The sequence below is a fragment of the Acyrthosiphon pisum genome, chromosome A3 (genome assembly GCF_005508785.2).
Source record: "Acyrthosiphon pisum isolate AL4f chromosome A3, pea_aphid_22Mar2018_4r6ur, whole genome shotgun sequence".
NCBI lineage: Eukaryota > Metazoa > Arthropoda > Insecta > Hemiptera > Aphididae > Acyrthosiphon > Acyrthosiphon pisum.
In genome coordinates, this window is record NC_042496.1 from 40872140 (window position 1) to 40893631 (window position 21492).

General features: G+C 26.6%; 2 protein-coding genes across 2 annotated transcripts; one reads left to right on the plus strand and one right to left on the minus strand.

The window, feature by feature from the left end:
- The first annotated feature begins 267 nt into the window (after positions 1-267).
- Positions 268-5090, plus strand: LOC100162716 (twinfilin-like). Its single transcript, NM_001162073.2, has 8 exons — positions 268-379; positions 657-737; positions 2500-2611; positions 2691-2856; positions 3077-3323; positions 3397-3540; positions 4519-4640; positions 4715-5090. The coding sequence occupies exons 1-8, from the start codon at positions 355-357 to the stop codon at positions 4856-4858; spliced, it is 1041 nt and encodes a 346-aa protein (NP_001155545.1). The 5' UTR covers positions 268-354; the 3' UTR covers positions 4859-5090.
- LOC100574429 (dual specificity protein phosphatase 22) lies at positions 5008-20435 on the minus strand. The gene is made up of 5 exons (XM_003246905.4): positions 19350-20435; positions 5710-5826; positions 5514-5638; positions 5265-5436; positions 5008-5173 (listed from the first exon to the last, which is right to left on the minus strand). Exons 1-5 carry the CDS (start codon positions 19356-19358, stop codon positions 5069-5071), a joined length of 528 nt encoding a protein of 175 aa, XP_003246953.1. The 5' UTR covers positions 19359-20435; the 3' UTR covers positions 5008-5068.
- Positions 20436-21492: the final 1057 nt, after the last annotated feature.

Genomic DNA, 21492 nt, shown 5'->3' on the forward strand with positions numbered 1-21492 from the left:
ATAAAATTATCATCGTCGTCATTCGATATTGTTCTGTGATTATAATAATTTTAATTAACTTTTGTTTTTGTTATTATCGTACGACGAGTCAACGAGATTTCACTATTTCGGATTGCAATAGTGTAATATTAAACATATTACAGTAAAATAGTAAATAATAATACTTGACTTTCAGTTATTTTTAGTAACTATTTAACCACCTCCCCGATAGTAATTATCAATCAACAAACAGAAAATAACAGAAAACTCGTATCATTATTCATTAACAATCGACCGAGGTGGACTAATTCGAAGACATACGCGAGATTCATTGATCATTCAAACCGTTTACTTCGGTGGTTTGTTGATGCAAAAATGTCACACCAGACAGGAATCAAAGGTATAATGTATAAGTATAACTATAAAAAAATAATACCAATACATTTAATTAAAATATAATTAGATGTGATATAACTTATCATTGTGCACCAACATTGAATCTATTAAATTTAAAAAGTAATGATACCTAGTATTTTTTTTCAATAACTTAATAACCTAAATAAAATACAATTTTTATGATTTATAATTGTAAATTAAAAAAAAATGTATGTATATTTGATTGTGAAACATAACAATTAATATTCTAAGAAAAAAATAATGTTCTTAATTTGTTTCAGCAAATGACACTCTAAGAAAGTTCTTCAGCAAAGCAGCATCAGACAAGAGTGTTCGGGCCATTAAAGTGTCTATTGTAGACGGTTAGTTGATCATTTTCAAATTTAATGAAATATTACAATATTTTAGTACCTACTTTATTAAATTGTTATCGCCATCTTAAGAAGGGTAAACAAATGTTATTTAAACATTGTCTAGTATTCTTTCCTGATTATTCATTATTTAAAAAAAAATTGATCTTTTACCTTTATGTCTGATTATACTAATAATAAATATGAAATTGTCTACAAAATTGTTGATTGCCATATTTGATTGTATATTCTTACTAATAAAACATTACTGATGAAGTGCAGCACCACTATTTATCTTCGTTGAAATTAAATATATCTGAATATACTTTTTTGAAAACGTTACTCTTTTAAACATATCCAATTTCTCAAAAATTGTTTCTTATATTGGCCCTTGTCCAATTTCTATTTTTTGTGTATATTACTCATATTCTATATTAATATATCTAAAAGATCAGTAGCATAGATTAGTTTTTTATTATTATAATTGGATTCATATCTATAAATATCTATGCTACATCAAGGATATATTAGTAAATAAAATTATAACATACAAAAAAAATGATTGAATTTAAATTTATTTCATAAATTATTTTGACTTTGATTTAAATTTTAAATAGGCAGTTATATAAAAGTTCAATGTTACAAGAGTTTCACCACTATTATTAGAGTTTAATATACCCACAATGGATTATATATCTTAACTATGCACTCTACTTAAAAATTCAAATGTAATAACACTCACAGGCGGAAATATTGTTAGATATTTGGGGGGAGGCTGAAGCCCTACTATAATAATATTGAATAATCTTAAAAAATGTTGGGGGCTAAACCACTAAGGCTCCCCTCCTATTTTCGCCTATGATAATTCGTATAAGGTTATATATATGGTTTTGAAAGACCTTTGACAGTATTCGGCATATTAACAATTAACTGATATGACAATTTATATGTCATTATTCTTATAGGTATAATTAGGTACAAATTTAATTGTTTTGAATAAATAGCATGATTTATGTGTGATTAATAATTATATATATATATTTTTTATTAATAATTAAAGAAATTATATAATAAAATGCTAATAAACGAGGGAAAATAATGTTCCCAAATATTTTTAAAAATCCTGTATAACATAACCTGTAACAGTCTTCAAATAAGAATGTTTCAAATTTCAATTAGTTTTTTTTTCTTAGTACAAATTTATAATTTTATTACTGGACATCAAAATTATATTATGTATAGTTTTGGATCTAAAACCTAAGTAACATTATATATTACCTATAAACTTTGAATATTTTTAACTCATAAACTACTTGTCCCAAATTCGATTTTTATGTATCAAAATACTAAGAAAAATATTCTGCTTTGGAATATAAAATTAAAACCCTATGTTGTCATTCAAAAAAGTAAAAAACTTAGAAAATTATAAGGATAAAAAATATTTAAAAATATAATTTTTTAAGAAAGACGTTTTTTATAAGCGACTTGAAACTATGTAAAAAAATTTACACTTTTTGAAATAATGAGTGTTGTTTGATAAAAGAATCACCCAATATATCTGAATGTGAGTTATACCAATTACTTGTACAATATAGATATGTGATAGAATAGAAAAACAATGCTCAAAAGTATTAAATGAAAAAATAGCTATTAATAATATATATTCCATTCAAATACAAATTATAATTTATAATCTTGGATTTTGGACTAATATCTTGGATTTTAAATTTTTATAAACTTTCCTACACAATTTATTAATGTTGTTTTATTTTAGAGGAACTCTCTCTATCTGGTCATGAAAAACATCACAAATCTTGGAAAGATGATTTTGAAAAAGTCGTCAAGCAATTTATTCTACCGGATGTACCATGTTATGTATTATATAGGTATAATAAATATTTAAATTGTTAATAATATTGTATTATCCGTATGGAATATAAAATATGTATTTTTTTATTTCCTTAGATTTGATGTAAAGAGTGACACCAAAAATTATGATTGGTTACTTATAAGTTGGTGTCCTGATGTAGCACCTATTCGACAAAAGATGTTGTATGCATCTACAAAAGCTACACTCAAACAAGAATTTGGTAGTGCTAAAATTAAAGAAGAACTTCATGGAACTATCATGGTAAAATCAATTTTATACATTAGTGATATTAATATCTCTGATTTTTTAACTGAACTACAAGGCAATTGGTTAAGATTACATATTTACAATTTTCAGTTCGATTTTTAAGAACTGAACCGAATACCATGTTTGTTTTGAAAATTAAACAGTCATAAGACAGTACATACATGTGTATTATATATTAGACAATTCAAGTTAAAAGTTTTTGTTTATCTTATAGATTGATGTTACTCTTGATGGATTGGAACAAAGTCGACTGTCTCAAAAAGCACCAGTACCTTTAACTATGCGTGAAGAAGAAATGGCTGAACTTCGAAAAGCTGAAGTTGGACATAGTACATCGGTGTCTGTTGACAGTCGATCTCAAGCAGTATCTGGTATCAAGTTTCCTATGTCAGTTGCTGCTGTAACAGCACTTTCTATATTTGTGGATAGTAGTGAAGTTAACTACGTACAGTTTTACATTGGTATATTTATACATTTTAACTATTAACATTTTCCCTGTGAAATTATTTTTTATGTTCATTTGTATTTAATTAGATATGACAAAAGAGAGTATCGAGTTAGCTACTTCTGACAATGTATCTGTGAACCTTCTCAATGACAAAGTTCCTAAAAATGATGCTAGGTATCATCTTTATATGTACCAACATAAAAGGAATGGTTCCCAAACAAACTCTGTTTGTAAGTAAATACTACATTTAAAATGTATTATATTATAATTATATTATATATAAACTGATCTAATTGATTAATCCTTAATTTCAGTTGTGTATTTAAATGACAACAATTTTAAATAATATTTATATTTTCTACTTAGCATTTATCGTAGTTATTACACTAAATAGTAAATAGTCAAAGTAAATTTTCCACCAAAACTGAATAGATTAAAAATATAAATTTACAGAATTAAATATTCATCCACAATTTTATCTAACCAAAAGTTTTAAAATATATTTTTATCTTTTATAACTATTAGAACTTTCAACCTTTTAAAAAAATACAACTGATAATAATCACACATTCAAACAAAACAGAATTTAATTCTATGATCATGCTTTTGTTTTCCCTATTAACCATAGTTACTACATGCTTCAGAGGCATAAATACCTTATAACACACATACTCACTTTTCATTGTTTTCTCATCCTCTAACGGAACGCCAATGATATCTTAAACCGTATAAATTAATTAATTGCATCATTCACGGGTAAAAAAAAAATTCCTATCAAGTATTGTTGGTGAGCTGCTTCTTCTTCAAGACAATCACATCATAAACCTTTATATCACAAATGTTTATTGTACTAAGATTGCATAAACTGTATATTTTAAAATGAAAAAATGATAAAAATGATTTATGTTCAAGAATTTCATGAATGTACTCCAATTTAAAATATATAAATCAAAATGTTTATACATCATGCTTAAATATTTAATACATCAGTGAGCAAAGTTGTAAAAGTCAAAATAAACTAATTAATAATTTATAAATTAGTATTATTATACAATAATTATAAAAACTATATATTTTAAACTGTATCCATTATAAATATTGTGAAAATAATTAAAACATTAATAAAATAAAATGCATTAAATATTTAAATACATTTAAAAAATCTTATAATAATTACACTGTCATTACAATTTTTTTATCATTTTTAGTTTTCATTTATTCAATGCCAGGATACTCGTGTCCCATAAAAGTGAGAATGTTATACTCCAGTTGCAAATCACCTTTTATCGAAGAATTAGAAAACTTATATAAGTTAAAAATTCATAAAAAAGTAAGGGCCTATTTATTTTAATATGAAATTTAATAAATTTAATTGATTGTGAAAAATGAATGTTTTTTTTATAGTTGGAAATAGATAATGATGATGTCATCAATGAGAAATATTTATTAGATGAACTATACCCAGAAAAAGAATCTGATAAACCGAAATTCAGTAAACCCAAAGCTCCAGGACGAGGTGTCAGAAGAATAATAAAGTCTAATGAATAAGTATTAATTGTACTAAGTTATTAATCTATCTAATTAATGTTATACAACTTATTATTTTTTTCTTTATAAGAAATTTTTCTAAGTTTTGTCTTCCATTTTATTTTATTAAATTTAAATACCTATTTATGTTTAAAAAGTGTGTTACTGAGTATTAATTCTAAAATTGTATTGATTGTTTTATTTTTCATAAATTTTTAATTAATAAATTTCTTATTTTTTGTGATCTTCTCCACATTGAATGATTTTTTTACAATATTCTTCATCTGCTAAAAGTTGCTTATTGGAATGGCTAATAGATGCTAACCTTGTTCTTTCCTGAAAAAAATGATTTAACACATTATAAAATTTGAAAAGAACATTTAACTTTTGAGTAGTCTTAAGAATACTTTCTATCATGGTTACACACTTCTAATAAATAATTGCACTCATAATACTGGAGTTGCTTATTAAATCCTTCGTTGGGACTTGCAATGGATCGACATGCTTTCAGAAGTCGAAGTACATGTTTTAATTTAATTGTAGTGGCTGACATAATATAAGCAGCTGCTATTGTTACACTTCTCGACATTCCGGCCAAACTGAAACATATCAAAATATTATAGCGCATCAAAATGTATCTAATATTTCACTAAAAAATTATAAATGCATTATCTACCAATGAACCAAAACATTTTGATTTTTAAGACGAGCTTTATGTATAAAATCATTGCATATTTGAAAATATTGTATGAGATTTTGTTCAGGACTATCTATAGCTTCAATACACAAATATTTTTTATCCTGAAATAAATTAAATTTAAAATAATTGTGTTAACATTTTTTTAACATTTTCTTAATTCAAAAATACCAACTTGATGAATTTTCTTTGGCGCATCCAGTACGGAAATTATATGAGTTATTTGATTACTTTCTAATTGAGCAAAATCTTTTGAGTCTCTAAAACTGCCAATAAACAAACCTGGAATCACCTAAAATTTAAAAAAAAAAAGTTAATAAATATATATATAGATTGTTTACCTACCTATATTTAAGAGTTTAAAGTTTAAGATGATTAAAATTCTAAACCATATTTCAAATTGAAACTCAATGCCCCTTTATACATGTTTTTAAAATATCAATTTCAGAAAAAAATAAGCTCCTTTTAATCTGGAAAAAATTCAACATATTAACAGTATATTTATAATATAATATATGAAATATTATGTTATTATGCATAAGTATTTTAGTTTAAAAACCTGTGAATAGATTAGATATAATTGAACTTTTTATTTTTTATCAATCAGAATGTTGCTCCAAATAGTGAAACCTAAACTTACACCACTGTAACAAATACATATTGTTTGAATAAATATACCTCCGCAAGATGATAACAATTTTAGTGTGACTCGATATTTTGACTAATTATATATTAGTTATTTTTGTATCAAACACAACAGAATGGACATGCAACATGCTAGAAAAAAAAAATGTTTTGTTGTTATTTTTCTAAAAATGCCGATAAAGGGGGAGGGGGTGTATGCCCCCTTGGAACTTTTTATTTGTTGTAATCATGGTTACCTATAGCCTATATATAGGTAATAAAATAATATAGTATTTATACCAGTAATATTTATTATTTATTTGGTGTTTTACAATTTTTAAATATGAAATAATAATTTAAGTCCAATAACATGCGCAAATTGTGGGGAGGGGGCTTGGGTGTAATTTACATTTTAATAGTTATTAGACGGGTATCCATTAACAAAAGATAATATAGAAAAAAATAAAGAGGTTTCAGTACCCCCAGTTTTTTCATTGAAATTGTACCCTCGCAGCAGAGGTGGACTAGCCCACCGACCTACTGTCCTGTAGGATACTAGGCCCTTGATTTACGAGAGCGCGGGGCCCTTCATTAATAATCGCAAAGAGGCCGTAATTAGGTAGGGGATAGTACATCTCAGTGGCGTAGCGAATCATGTTTTTCAGAAGCAATTGCTTCTGGTTTCTGGGGGGTGGTGGTGGGCTATAACCTCATAAAGCTAACATGCACGATCAGTCTTTGAACTTAATTTTGGGTGATATCCCACCTCCCTATTTGAGCATATGAGTATCGTACACATCAATTGGAGTAGGGTGGGGAAGGTCATAATAATATGTTGGCTTCCATATGATTTAAAGTTCGCTACGCCACTGGTACATCTTACATCATTATTATCTTCAACCGTAATTTCTGAATATTTAATATTATAAAGCGATACTCCTTGATAATAATATATTATTGGCGTGATTGCAGTTGGAATTATGTTATTTTTTTAGTAAAAATACTAATTTTTCCTCTGAATTTTTCTGAATACGGGGCCTCCAATAATTGGGGGTTAATGGTCATTTACAGGCCCAGTCCGCCCCTGCCTTGCACAGTAGGTACAGTACACAAATTGGGAAATGTTCTATTCGAGAAAAAAAAATATTATCTTTATTTTTGGCAGCGTCCGGTTATAAAACAATATACCACTTAATGCTTGCTAAGTGCAACTGTCATTAAATATCGTCACCTCCCGCACGGTCATAATATATCAACCGCCACTATAACTAAATACACAAAAATCGCGCAATCGAGCTCGGCCGGAAGCCATTAACGATGAGTAAAAATACACTTTGCAACGCGGTCGACCGTAAATATCGGGACGCTGAATGCGACAATAATCGTTCCGGAAGAGGAAAACGGAAGCGATTGTAGGGCCCAGTGGCGCCGTATCCGGGATTTTTCAACGGTGTGGGCTAAACATAATATACCTATATATTATAGTAAATGAAAACCACGTACCGTAACAAATTATTTTTAGTCAAAAAATTATTATATTATTGCATATAATAATAATAATGTATAAGTTAATAAGTGTTCAAATAATTAGCTGTAGCTGTAGACAAAGGTTAGAAATTCTAAAACTAGGTGGGCCGATAATTAGCCTATCCGGAAAACCTGAGGTTTTATGTTAGGTTTTTGTTAGGTACTTATATAAATTATGTTAATCAGTTGTATTTTTAATAGAATTACAATATATTTAGGTAGTTTTATTATTTGGTTCAATTTTCTAATAACATTCTTCTGGGTGTCTTTTAGAAAAATAAGATTATCTATAGTAAATATAATATATATAGGTAGGTATTATATATTATGATTTTTTTTAACACTCATTATTTAAAAAAACATTAAAATTAACATCTTTGAAAATATTTGTTTGAATAATTTAATAACATTATAAAACAACATTTTTGAAAAGGAAGTACCTACTTTATACTATATCTTTTTCGTTTAACTAACTACTAATTAGTTTAATTTTACCTATATTTATTTAAACGCCAATAGATATTTTTTATTTCATTTTCCTATAAACAAATTATTTCTATGTGTAAAAATCAAATTTCGAACGAGTAATTGATTATAATTACAATCTTGCAACTATGTACACAACTATGTATTTTAATTATTGTCAGCCTCTCTAATATGACTATATTGCCTGCAATGGTGAGGCTACTACAATATTACTTGAGAGTAATTTTGTTAATTTTTTTGGCATTAAAATCCCATCCACAATTAGGCCTTATGCCCTTATGCATAGTAAATGTATGTGTCACATAAGAAATCATAATTTTTCTGTTTTATGTCTTATGTGACACATACCCATTCGTTGACTATATGCATACGAACATTAGCACTAAATATAGGGCCTGTTTTTACCTGAAAAAAAAATAGGGTAATATCCTACACTCCAGCGTTTTAATTGAATACCTACACGATTTTGGAATTGGAAAGCTCAAAAAGCTAAAAATGATAACTTGAAAATAATAAATATAGAAAAATACAAACACTTGGTTAATGATTAAATTTATTTTAATATTATATTATTTAAGTTTTTATTTATATAGGTAGCTAAATTTATTAATTGTATTGCAAGACAGATAATTTATTTTTAATGTCGAAAATACGAAGACATATTTTTCTACTGATTTCTTTTTAACATTATTTTGATTTTTTTACCTATATATATCTACCTGTCATTTGGATTTTTAATATTTAATTATGTATGGTAATTAAACGATTTAAACTGGTGGAAATTATTAAATTTGATAATTTATATAAGTGTGCTAGGAGGTCACAGCAGCGGTATGAGAGGTACCCCTCGTCTACCTTTTTAAAAATGAATTTACTTTTTTTGTATTTTGTTATCGTTTATCGGAGTTAACAATATGTCTATGTAAGATGTTACATTTGTAGGAGTTTACTCATAGGTGGTGATCGGTGATGGGGGGGGGGAGCTAACGGGGTTAGTCCTCCAAAAGTCCATCTAGCCTCCTCCCCTGAAATGTTACTGGATTTCCGCCCATGAGTTTAGGTACCAATCCCCAAATAGGTATAGTACCTACGTACATAATTATTACAACGGGACGTGTGACCTAATCCATAAATAGCCCATCTATCAATCAAGGGGATTTTTTTCCCGATTACCCTATAACGTCCTCTCTTCTTGAAGTCCCCGAAAATTCTGGTACCGGATTTCGATGTCGTATCGTCAAGACACCGCGACACGTCAAGACACCGCGACACGTCATGGTCACCGCGGGAAAGAGCCGCTCACCGGGTCAAAAACACTTTGGTTCCCGCGCGTTACCGCGTTACCAGGACGAGCGATGCGGTTCATGCATTCCTGGTACGGAGATACTATGAGTATGCAATGTACGCGTGCGTCCTAGACCACTCCTAGCCATGCGTGGGCGACAGCTTGGACAACAAACGATGATAATATTATATAGATGCTGTGCGCGGGATCGGCTGCAAATGGGGGGGGGGGGGGTTCACCGGTCGCTTATATAATATTACCTACGAATACAATGATACACTTTGTCTATTTATCATTGAATGTTGTGTTTTTACTTTTTAATGATATTTGCCGTATTTTTTTAAGTCCGTAGCTTTACATTAAATTCTTATGGGATGTTATATGTTATGCAGACCCCGCTCACTTCGTAAAAAATGCCAACTCTTATATGATTCTCATTGTATTTATTGTTTAATGTTTTGTCTTTGGTATCTAAACCTTAACTCTTAAGTTATAATATCTTTAAGATTAGGGAAACAATTAACCACATATTATGTGTTAATTCTGTTATACATAATAATATACCTATTAACAATGATAAAGAAGAAGTGGCCTGTTTACATTTTGGCATCTCTATTAAAAAAAAACTCAAAGGTGCCACTGATTAACATATTATTAAAAACTCAAATCATTTAATCTGGTGCGAGAGCAATAATTATTAATTTATAATAATTGTAAGAGTTATACATTGTTCAATTGTTGAATAATTGATACTTGATAGACTCTATATTGACTATCGAGTATCAATTAGTGGTACCTAGGTATTCTCTATATTATAGAGAATACCACTACCGTAGACAAATAGAGAATACTCAATACTATATAGTTAAGCTTGACTTTTAATTCTATATAGACATATAGTTACTGTGTTCTATAATGGTTATATCCTATATTTGAATATTTCCATACAGCAGTTACCTTAGTCATCTATATAGACATTGCATCTACCATCTACGTGGACAGACAGCATTGATTTAGGTGAAAATATTTATTCAAATGGACGTCGGATAAAACAAATAATAATTAAATCAAATACCTATCTGCTTTTATCAATCAGCCTGTTCAAATAATATTTTATGTTTTTAAATTTTTCAAATAAATGTACCTACTGTAAATAATAGACTATAATATGTATATTTATATATATTTGTGTAGTCCTGTATGTTTTAGGTTTATAAAAGTCAATAAAAATAACTATACCTAAATTTAAAGTTCATAAATGACAGTTTACAATATTTGACTTTATTGTTGTTCGCAAATTGTAAATAAGCAACACATACCAAATATATTCTATACCTACCTAATATTAAGTATATAAATCAAATAATACTGACAAATCTATAGTTGTTATTACAGCTGTTTAAAGGTGGTCGTAAACGTACTATAAAATATCATATTTGTATAACATATCCAAAAGGTTAACTTATATGTTATAGTAGGTATGTAAATAATAAAAATGTAATATTTAGAAGACAAATAGTTCAGTTGAACTATAGGTAGGTACTATATATATTGTCAACGTAAAACTTAATTGAACAATCATGAAAAAAAGTTTCTATAAGTTGAAAAAAAGAGGTCTATGTAAAGAAAACTGTTTATTGAAAAATTTGAGTTCAGCTGGGTCTTAATACAAGCAGATCAAAAAATTTTTTGACCTGCGTATAATTTGAAAATTATATATTCTAATGCCACCCCTTCCCATATAACCAAGCCTTAATTGCGCCACTGATACAATAGTATAGGTATAAAGCTATAAAATGACGTGATATTATACAAAATATTTAGTGCACGAGAAGGTAATAAAATACGTTCCCATGTAAACTCGCGTGTTTTTCGTACAGTGGCAATATAATAATTCGCAAGTAAGTTTCGTGATTTAAAAATTCATTATACATTCGTGCATTTTAATATTTTTGTTCTTTGACTAAAAAAAAAATGAGTGTTGCGTATTTCATTATTATAGGTTGCACGTTTAATATTGTATTAAAAATAATCACATTTATTATAACCAAAAATGTGCGATTCATAACATGAATTAAGGTATATTTTAGTAGGTACCTACTTGTGTATAATAAATAACATGGAAATATGTAGAATGTTGTAACCTAGCTATAAAATGAACAATTTAATTTAAAATTGTATGGAACAAAATTTTTTTTACATACCTAATAATATGTTAAAAATAATTGTGCGTTATTTTGACACGTGCATGCAGCATGACCATGAACTGATTAAATGACTTAGGTACCTGCTATCTAAGTAGGCGCCTTCATAGACAAACTCATAGTAATATAATATAAGTATAGCGAGTAGGTACCTTTAAAAATAAAAATATATAAAACTTAGCAACCCAGACAGCAATTTTTTGTTTAATAATATTATTATAACATTATAATAACGAATAATATTAGTATAACGTTATTATAATACTATTATAATATTATCATTACAAAATGTTGTCTGGGAACTACACTGAATGTTATAGGTAATATATAAGTACAATCGCCTTAATTTGTGTTTTTAGTGTAGGTACCATATATATATATATAGTCTATATACGAGACAATAACTATGATTTCTGTATGGGTACAACACAGGTAATTCAAATTATTTCTCTAGCTCTTTGATTCTGAAATAATGAACAGAATTAAATATATTATTATACAAGGTAGGACGGTAATGGTGGGTCGTGGGTGTATACCGTGTGCCCATATCGGTACCATATGATAACTGATAAGTATTTATTAGCCCATTATAGGGTGCGTTGATTTAAGGATCAAATTTAACTAAGTTTTATTTGATAAAAATTCCACTTGATATTATAATTTTTTTTTGAATAAAAACGATACATTTTTATCTGTGAATCAAAACACCATTACGTTTTTAATATTATCGATATGCCTAATGAAAACACACTTATCATTATACCGAACGATAGTTTGCTTTACTTTTATTTTCAATATTCTTAAAATAAAAATTGTTTTTTAAAATTTCAAATAAAATTCCAATTGAAAATAAATAAAACTATTTTTCAACGCCTCATCTGTCAACAAACATTAAGTAAGTTTGGAAATTATTTGGAACGCCACCCAAAAAATAAAATATTAGTATAATATCAACCAGATATACGTTGCAACTAATAATTTGTTAGGAGATCTGCTGAATCATCTGAAAAGCGAGACAACCGCTGTTTAGAACTCAAAAAAATCTGTACATCTATAGGTACAACAAATCAAAAAGTCAAAAATATTGTTTATTCACTCGCGTTACGCTAAATGTTTGCATTAGTTTAAATTAATTTAAGTTGAATCAAATATACAGCAAAATGGAATATTTTTATTCAGGTTAATTATTAAAAAAATATATAATATATTTAGTCCATCGAGATTAACAATAATGGAATCTCATTAGAATATGAACCACCTGTAATTTTTAACATTTTTTTTATCCATTATTAAATGTACAGAAGTAAATAAATATGCCCAGGCAGGATAACGGAATGCAGGATGGCTCATAATTGAATTTGGCTTTGTTTCTCGAAAATCAATAACTTCTTTTTTTTTACTATTTAAATGGATATGACATTGGTACATATTATATAACTATAAAAAAAAAACAAATTTTGGCACGGGTAACGTTGGGTGGAATAGTTATCTAGTAAAATATAATTATAGACAAAAAAGTTTCAAGTCCTTACAAATAAATATTTGAATTATAAAAAAAAAAATTAAAAATTAAAATCGTTATTCTTCATTAAAATATCTAATTTATTTCCAAAACTGAACTTCAGACGCTTGTTAAAAAAATCGTGAATATTTTTTATTTTTAATATTTTTAACTTCCAATAAGAACAACTTAGGTAGGATGTTTTATTAAATTATCAAGCTTTTTGACTGAGTCTGAACATATTTATTAACACTAAAAAAAAACTAACAAAATTATTAATTTAAAAAATTCAATAAATAGCTTAAATTAAGTCTAACAATTTTTAAATTTTCATTAAGTACATGGAATTTTTTAAGTTTCGAAGTTTGATTTTTTGAACAAAAATCTTGTTTGATGAGAAATCGTTATTTTAGGTAGGTACACGTTTAATTTACACTCAAGTTTTTTTTTAAATTTCAGTAATAACAACTTGTGAGGACAGATTTAATATGCAAACTTTTTGACCAAACGACATATTATATATAGGTACCTAACAATTCAAAATGTCTATATAAATAGCTCCAAAAGAATCAAAATATTTTGAAAATTATATCATATATAGAAAATGTTGATATAAAGACTTCGAGAAAAATTCAAGTATCTAATGTATCTACGGTTATTTGTTTTTGAATTACAACAAAATATGAAAATCGATTCTGTCAAAAACTGATTTGCATTAAAACCGTTTTTTTGTCCTTCCCGATTATTTTGACCTCCGAAAAGTACCAACTAGACCCAATTGTCTACCAGACAGCAGACACCATACTTTAAAGTTAAAATTGAAAACTATTTTTCTAAAACGTGTAGGTACACATGGGTACACAAAAAACACACATCAATACATTCGCTCCATTCAGAATCTAAGATCAAACAAAAAACTATCAATTACAAAACTAAATTATCAATGTATTATAAATATATTATACAATTATCACACGATAATCAAGTTGTTTCAACAATTTGTCTAAACACTAATCACTTATTGTTGAAATTAAACTATAAAGTCATACTTCATGTAATGGCTATAGCCTATGGGTGTTTAATTATGTTATAGGCCTAACCACTACGGATACCTAGTATAATATAACATAATTTATAATGTACCATAATTTATATTTGGAATACTGTAAACATGGTAATATTACTAATATTATATATTACCATTTACCACCTATTTATTACCTATTATAATATTAAAAATATAATAATAATATTCAAAAGTTAAGTAGGTATATCAAAACATAAAAATTGATAAAAAAAAAATACTAAAAGTATCAAATTATATCATTCAATAATTGTATATTACATTGTTATATGCATTATTAATAATTATTATATCATGTCACCTATATGTTATGTGGATAATAATATATATAATGTAGTTGATACCTATATGAAAATAATTTTGTATTCTTATTTAATTAATATGTATTTTACTTAAGATTTTTTTTAGAGAGTTGGAGATAATTTGACAATTTACTCTCACCCCTTACTCATCAAGTTTAACCACTTCTGATTAAATATAGTATACATACCTTATTTACTTATAGACTATAGTTTATACAATACTATATACAATAATACAATATACCTATAAAGTCTAAACACATATTTGTAATCATATTACGTAAAATGTTCTTCGATATTGGATTTCTGAAGTTCTTTTTTTGTAATAAAGTTTTATTTGTATTCGAAATCTACCCCAAACTTCCAAAGCTCCAAATAACAAAATTATGTAAATGTATTTCTATAAACAATAGGTAGGTTCTTTAAAGTTCAAATGAATTATTGTTATATTCGTATATGTATTGATTAGCTATTGGATATTGGACAAAACTATTAGGTATGTGCAGAAAATATATTTTATTTATTAATGTTTATATCAACGCCTCGAAGGCATAAGTAAGTATAGTACAGATTCTGATATTTGATAATGAATTAAGAATACAAAGTAAACGAGAAAATATGTTTTACTTTATAATATTTTTGTATTTATTAGTCATTAGACACATTTTACACAGTGCAAAATTACGTAATATTACAATTTATTATACGTAAAATAATATGTACCTATTATATATGTATTATATTTATTATGATATGTATTTAATAAAAAAGTAAAATCAATATTATATTTTAAAATATCTAAATTGTATATCAAACCAAACATTTTAAAAGTATTTCTGTGCGTTCTTATAATTTTAATTCATTGTATAAAATTACTATTACTATTTACAATAAGCCAAATAATTAATGACAATGAGTTGAAGATGACCGATGACGTTAAACAAAAATAACATAAAAAATAGTACTTACACAAAAAATGACGTTTGTCGTTTGTATTATACTCGCAGATGTTTTATCATTTAAATAAATGTTTAAAAAGGAGTACAGAACTTTTTTAAGCATTACGAAATTAATTTTTCCCCTTTTATAAACTACATTATAGCATAGTAATCACATTAGTTTTATATTTATATTCAATGTAGGTTGTAGCCTGTAGGTATAGTATAGGTGTCATCTAAATATTATATTATGAGACTATATATACAATTAGGATTTATCTTGTCAGTATCAAAAACTGAGATTTAGAATTTCTGTTAGGTTAGGTTAAATTATCTAATTAAAAAAATAAAAAATATCTTAAAAATTCAACTAAAATATACGCAATAATACACGTAAAACACATAAAACCTGCAGCGGGCAATTGGTATTCATATTATGTATGTAAAATAACACCGGGAAAAATTTCAAAATTGTTGACGACAATTTTATAAATAGCTAATGTCCATATTAAAGTATAATAATATGTAAAATTTTTTTTAATTGTTCCAAAATAGTATATTATAATATAATCGTGAATTAATTATTTAATGTTTTTCAGTACGTTTCCTCGACAATTCCCCTTCCTTTTAAATTTAATAACACACACCTGTCTCTTTCTAATGTATACTAATAAAAAACAACAACTCATAAAACTGTTTCCAATATATTTCTATTCAATGGATATATACGTGTTGTATACTAAATATATATATGTATAAATATTGAAATATATAATAAGTAGGTACGCGTATAGTGTATACTCATACTCGCTGCACATACACATAACATAATACATATTATATGATATATTTATATAGTCATATGGTAATGTTAACCATATATCGATCAGTGTTATGTTATGTTCGTGTGTCTTTTGGCAAAACACGGTGTTTTATATAATATGGTCTTTATGAAAACATAGTTGAAATACGAAATAAATAATTAATTCAAAACAACACGATATTCAGTTCAATGGTCACAAAAATGCGTATTAAAGCGATGATTAAATGCGTATTAACCATATGTGGTATACCGTACACCACTATACCTAAATCCACTTTTTTCGAATATTATTTATCTAAATATAGGTGTACCTATTATAAAATATTGCTCAAATTATATATCATTTGCTAATAATTGTTATAGAATATGGAGGTACTGATAAAAATAGAGTAAGCTATACGTTTGTTTTATGCACCAAGGGTTCCAAATAAAACATTTTAAATTTTAATGCTACCTACCTATTTTCCCAATTTGGTGCCGTTTATTTCCTATTAGTTCTAAACCTATTAAATTTGATTTATTTAGTGCTTTTCATAAATTTCATAGTCTATTTGAAGGTATCAGACTATCAGAGTCTCTGTTTAGAACGCCCAACATATGCTGGGCTTACAAAGGATTGTTGCGGCTATGTTTATATAATTGAATGTATTTTTTAGTATGCTTTTATTAGGTACCTACCTATAATATATAAATAAATGAAAATACAGTAAAAGTTAAAAGTTGTGAAAAGATAAGATAAATACCAATTTTAAATTCAATATCTTCATTCAAGTGAATATTAGTACTTTTTACTAAATATTTATTTATATATAGGAATATTTATTTTTATCAAACAATATTTTAATAATTTTTTTATGTTTTAATGGCATATCATAGTTCTAAGTAGGTACTTCAGTAATTTTAGTGCTAAAAGAATCCTATTTCTTTTAATAAATAAATATTTAGTAGCCTATAGCTAGTACAATTAATGGAAACATGCAGCCATGCAAACAATAATTACTTTTTTAATACCATTAGTATATACCTATGTAAATTCAGTGAGTAGTGACCAAAAGTTCAAAACTGTTCAATTTTCAACTACATACTAACAAATGAAATCAAATAATATGTCATCTATTGAGTAGACTGTACACTGCAAGAGCAAGCATAATACAAAATAATAGTATGTATGAATTTTAATATTCGTGACTGCAAAATAAACAATGATGTCTGTCTACTATTGTATTAGCATAATAACATTTAACAATAACAAAACAATTATTTTCGTTTCCATTACGTTTAACGTCTTTTATTATATTAATATTAATTTAATACTGTTTGCATTTTTTTTAATTATTATTATTATCGCAATACTTATGGTATTTTGATATCTACCACAAAGCATTAAGCAAAAACACTATACTACTAAAAACGTTTTATTAATTAATAAATAGATACTATAATATAGTTCCTACAAAACAATCAGATAATATAAACTTTGAGAACAAAGATTTTTTAAATCTTTATTTTATCATTATGAAATCAAATAATTATATTACAAACTAATATACCTGATACCGTCACATAATATGTGATACAAGTATACAGAATTAAGATAATATCTTAATTCGTGGTGAACAAGCACCCTATCGAAGTTGTTATATAAAACAAATTCCTTTTACCCATAAAACTATAAAGATTTAAAATTAATATGCCTGTCCTCCTGCCTAAGCTTCTTTAGCTATATAATATTATAATAACGATGTTAAAAATTTAAGACATTTGTGTCTATTTACCCTAGTGTTAAGACTTCACGATGTATAGTTAACCGTAGGTACCTAACATCATAAGCGACTATTTGTTAGTCGACAACTAACATAATATTAAACAAGTTATCAAAATTCTAACGTAGGTATATAATTTAGGTACCTACTAACTATCTGGTGCATACACATTTATAATCAGACATCAGTTAGGGAAGTGTAAATATTGCAATAGTACCTATATAGTATATATTCCGATACACACGCAGTTAATTAATAATATTAGTATTATAATATTTACTATTTTTGTTGATATATATTAGTATATAATATATTGCGATTCATTATAAATCGTTCATAACTTATTAAATCATGAGCCCTTTATTTTTATTCACATAGTTAATGGTTTTTAAAGTTGTATTCAGGCATTCAGCTTCCACGGGCCAAGTTAATCTAAAAAAACTGCCATCTATGACAACGCAATTATCTAAATTTGTTTTTCTAAAATATCAAAATGTCTTTAACCTAATAAACCTACTTAATTAATGATGTGTATATTTTTTTGAAAATTATCATTATTTATTTATACAATATATCTAACAATGAGACTTTCCGAATTTTTACGATTTAAGTAGATAGGTACCGATTTTTTTTACTTTTTTATATGTGTATAGTGTGTCTCATTTTGACATAAAACAAATTTATTTCACAATTTCACTTTACATATAATATTATGTATTTATGTATAATAAATACAGTTTACAAATGATTAATGTTTTAAGCATACATCAAACTCAAATATCTATTTATGTGGGTGTCTATCGACGGTAAAAAATAGATACCCCTTCCTTACCACGATAAAGATATAGTATAACCGCAACTATGTTACAAAAATTCTAAATATGCATAGGTACAATTAAACAATAGTATTATTATGCTAGGATTTCGAAATAAATTAGAATTATTATTAAATATGTTTGATCAAATATAAAAATAGTTAAATACATAAAATGTAATTTAATAATAAAAAAAAAATCAAACACCTGAGTAGGTATATTTAGAAAAAAAAATGCAAGTGATCATCAGAATGATAATCATGATTATCCCACAACCCTCTGAAAAAAAAATAACCGGATTTCAGTGTGGAAAAGCACAAACACGCACAATATCTAGGTATACGTTTAAACTTTATATAGGAAAAAGGAAACTGGAATTTGATCAAGTCAACAGATTTTAAAAAAACTCAAAAACCCATACTTAAAAATAAACTAAAATAGTAGAGATATTTTAATTGCTCACCTTATCCATGACGGCGTCGGCAATAAGGAAAAACACCAAGCGACGGGCGAGCGTTTGTTTTGCATGTCAAAACCAATCTGTTTGGGTTCAATCCCTTCTACAGTACGAGCTATTAAGTTTCCATTTATACTTTCGTACCTTTCCATGAGCAGCAAGGTACCGTGTGTTATTTATTTTTTTTTGCATATTTTTTTCCTAAATCGCTATTTTGCATGTCAAACAAAACAATACTTGATAATAAAAAGAATACACTGTAGCCGCATTCATTCCGCAGTAGGTATGTATATAAGGTGCGCCCTTTATTAACAATAATTTCAACTTTGTAAAACGTTATAATTACGAAAATTATGTGGATATAGAATGCATTTTTGATTTCCTTTTTCAATCGTCGAGCGATTAATTTTCATGCTTATTTACTTAGAATATATACTTGACCCATTTACTTGGAGTTTATTGAAAACGCGAAAAGTCATTCACTACAAGTGTCTATATTAAAAATATAACCACATTAATGTAAGCTGTGAACTACTTACTTTTATATACCAACATATTTTTAAATAAAACAAAATCGTATGTTTATTTGTTATTAATTATGATTTATGAGTAATGACTGGTCATGAGATACATTTGAATGTAATCCGGGAGGAAATATTCCCTTTCTCCCACCCTTTAATCCGGCACTGATAATATTATATTATATAATTAAAAGACAAAAAAACAAATATTTATTTATCCTTTAATAAATGGATAAAATTATCGCCATCATACATAATACTATAATAGGTATCTAATAATAGGAAAAAATCAATAACTCACATCTAAAATCATTCAAAAATGTCATTACAACTTAGTAGGTATTTACAAGTATACAAGCCATAAAAACTACAAATCTCATATCATTACATAGTAATTCACCTCCACGCCCAACAGTGGTTAAAAAATGAAAATAGTTGGCCAAAAGTTGATATTTTGAATTTGAAAATACTCAAATAAAGAAAGCGAAAATGTTTTCTATAATACCTTGGGCGTATTAATATGTGAGACGTATTGCAAAATATTATTAGCTATAGGTACCAATAAAATATTAATTGAAGTGGACAAAATATGTTTTTTTTTTATAATAGCTATAATATTTTGTCAGTAAGTAATTGTCATATAATTTAATTTTCTTTAATTTAAAAATCTTATGAAATTACAACTGTTATTAATCCGTATGTGGTAATGGAAATTAACAATGTTAAAAATAATACGATAATAAATCTATTCACTTTGATAAATATATACAATTTTAATTATTTTTTTTCATAAAGTTACATGACGCTATTTACACCATCACTTAGACCACAATTACAAAATATCATCATTAGTTGCTAATATTTGCTCGTTTGGCTGTAGTGAGTACTTGAAGTTTGAAAGATTTATTTAAAAGCAATATTTTACTGAATAACATTTTATACAGTTTTTAGATTTTGAGCTGAGCTATTAATGTATTGATTTTACAATGGCATGTGTTTTGAATTTTTTTAATTTCTGTGTCTGTCATCACCGTTTAGGGCAGTAAAACAGCTTCTTAAACAGTTTATTGTTCAATGGGAAAGTGAATCTATTTGGTGCATTCGGGAGGTTAATAAAATTTGAAATTCCAATAATAGTTTTCAAAAGCGCCAGGAGAAACTTAAAAGTTAAAACAGTTATGGAAAAACGGGATACATAGGATTTTTATTTAATGTTTATATTATAATTTTCTATTCATAAAAAAATTTTCAAAAAATTTTTATTTTTTTTAGCTGTTTACGGAAATATTCAGTTTCCAATTGTTTTTAGTTTTAGATTTTGAACGAAGTGATGAATGTATTGATTTTACAATGATGTGTGTTTTTTTTTTTGTTTTTTTTTTTTTTTTTTTTTTTTTGTGTCTGACGACAACTTTTGGAGCAGTAAAAATGCTTCGATTTTCAAAAGTTGTACCTTTTCTGAAAGGAAAGTGAATCTAGTTGGTACTTTGGGGGGTCAAAAGTGAAAATTTCCCAATACTTTTCAAAAGCGGCAGGAAAAACCTTAAAAAAATAACGGAAAAACGCGAATTTTTACGCAAAACCAATTTTTGACAAAAACGAAAACTTAATTTTACTGTAACTCAAAA